Source organism: Arachis ipaensis, chromosome B02 (genome assembly GCF_000816755.2).
Source record: "Arachis ipaensis cultivar K30076 chromosome B02, Araip1.1, whole genome shotgun sequence".
Taxonomy (NCBI): Eukaryota; Viridiplantae; Streptophyta; class Magnoliopsida; order Fabales; family Fabaceae; genus Arachis; species Arachis ipaensis.
In genome coordinates, this window is record NC_029786.2 from 50,839,054 (window position 1) to 50,840,925 (window position 1,872).

At 29.8% G+C, this 1,872-nt stretch overlaps 1 protein-coding gene across 1 annotated transcript in view; it reads left to right on the forward strand.

The window, feature by feature from the left end:
- LOC107625288 (phosphate transporter PHO1) overlaps nt 86-1,872 on the forward strand; it is a 22,694-nt gene continuing 20,907 nt past the window's right edge. Inside the window, exon 1 of the mRNA XM_016327898.2 lies at nt 86-520. Within this exon, the coding sequence (XP_016183384.1) occupies nt 269-520 (252 nt within the window). The 5' untranslated portion in view covers nt 86-268. The remainder of the gene's footprint in view (nt 521-1,872) is intronic.

Below are 1,872 nucleotides of genomic sequence, written 5' to 3' on the forward strand. Positions count from 1 at the left end.
AAGCAATATTAATTATCATCTCTCAACGTTAATGTTATCCACACGGCTCCATTTCTCTATAGTTCTTCTCTTTATAAAACCCATTCGTACACATTCTCAATCTCACACCCCCCACTTTCTTTTAGAAAGAAAAAAATAAACAAAAATAACACAAACTCTCTTCTTCTTTTCTTCTTCTTCTTCGGTGCTCCTTTGTTCCTTCACCGCTACTAGCTACAAATACATATACATATATATTATATTACAAAAAATAATTATTAATCTAAAAATGGTGAAGTTCTCAAAGGAGCTTGAAGCACAACTAATACCAGAATGGAAAGAAGCCTTTGTCAACTATAAGCAGCTGAAGAAACACATAAAGAGGATCAAACTGTCACGAGTTCAAAAGCATCAACAACCGCCGCCATGTGTTGGCGGTAGTAGTGCTGCTGACTTTGGTCGCTCTATTTTCGATTCGTTTCGCTTTGTCGCCAACAAGTTCTGCTTCAATTCAGATAACAATAAACAAGACCTCATTCAGGTATATATTTTTAATAATATCAGCCTACACAGTAACTGCAACCGCAATATAATACATATTTACATGTTAAAGTCTCTATCTCCGCACATAATTACATAAAGGACAATACGTTCTAATACGTAAAGAAGTGCACAGCATGCGTGATATAAGATATTCAATCATATTAGCTACATATAAATACATATAAATACATCAAGATTGATTTTGATAATTAATTTTAGTACGCAATATGCTAATTCATGTAATAGGGCTTCACATCGTAGCAATGCATGATACTCATGTGACCGCGTGCAACCTCATTCTACCTTATTCTATTAGAACCGTGCTTTTTATTTTTTTGAAAATTAGGAGTGAAATTCGAACCAGACTTATTTGAGTTATAGCTCGTTACTGTTAGAACCATGCTTATTACCGGAAAAGAAGAAAGATATATTATCTAATAACATTTTTGGTAAAGTTGGCGTATCTTATCTTATAATTAAGATTAAGATCACCTAACTTTGTATACAAATAGTTAACCGGGTCTATTTTGTTTGTTACTTTTTTCGGTGAATTTCAGCTCATTTTTTTCGGTGTTTTCAGGTATAGTATAAGCAGATTTATGATTGCGTGTGATTATGATTTTCTTTTTTCCTTTTCTTTCTCCGTTTTCTGCTTTTTATTTGTAGTGTTTTAGTCTCTTCGGGCATATGACATTGAAGAAAAAAGTAAAGTGATATCATTTCGAATTAGAACACACAATGATGTGCTCATTTATTTGATTATTACAGATTTGTGTCTTGTTCTGCTCAAAAATTCAAAAAACATACACATCAATGCCCTCTTTCATTTTGATGTTTTCATCACCAAATATTCAAATTACCCTTAATAGTAACAGTGTGAAACCGCGAATTCGTGGTGCCATTGGAATGTTTCTTCTGTTGTTCTTGAAACATTATTATTATTATTATGAACTGACTGAAATATAATATTTTTGTGTTTAATTTCGATTTTATATGTCTGAAATATTTTGAGAGATATATATTTGAAATTCAACATGTGGTGAATGTTTAAGTTTTCATATTTAACCTATATATACTAATTAGGCATTAGATTAAACTTTTTATTTCTAAGCGCGGACTTATAATATTGAGTTAATAATGGTTATAGACTAATTAAAATTAAATAATGGCTCTTTGATCTGATTCATAATTTCAAAATTATCCTTCTTACTTTATATGGCAGTATACCTTATCTTTATTCAAATTTATTTTTTCTTTTTTTATAATTTATCATGAAACGATTTTTCTAAAAATTTAAGTTGTGAATTTTTGTATAATTTTTTATTTATCATATATTAAAATTTTTTTAAA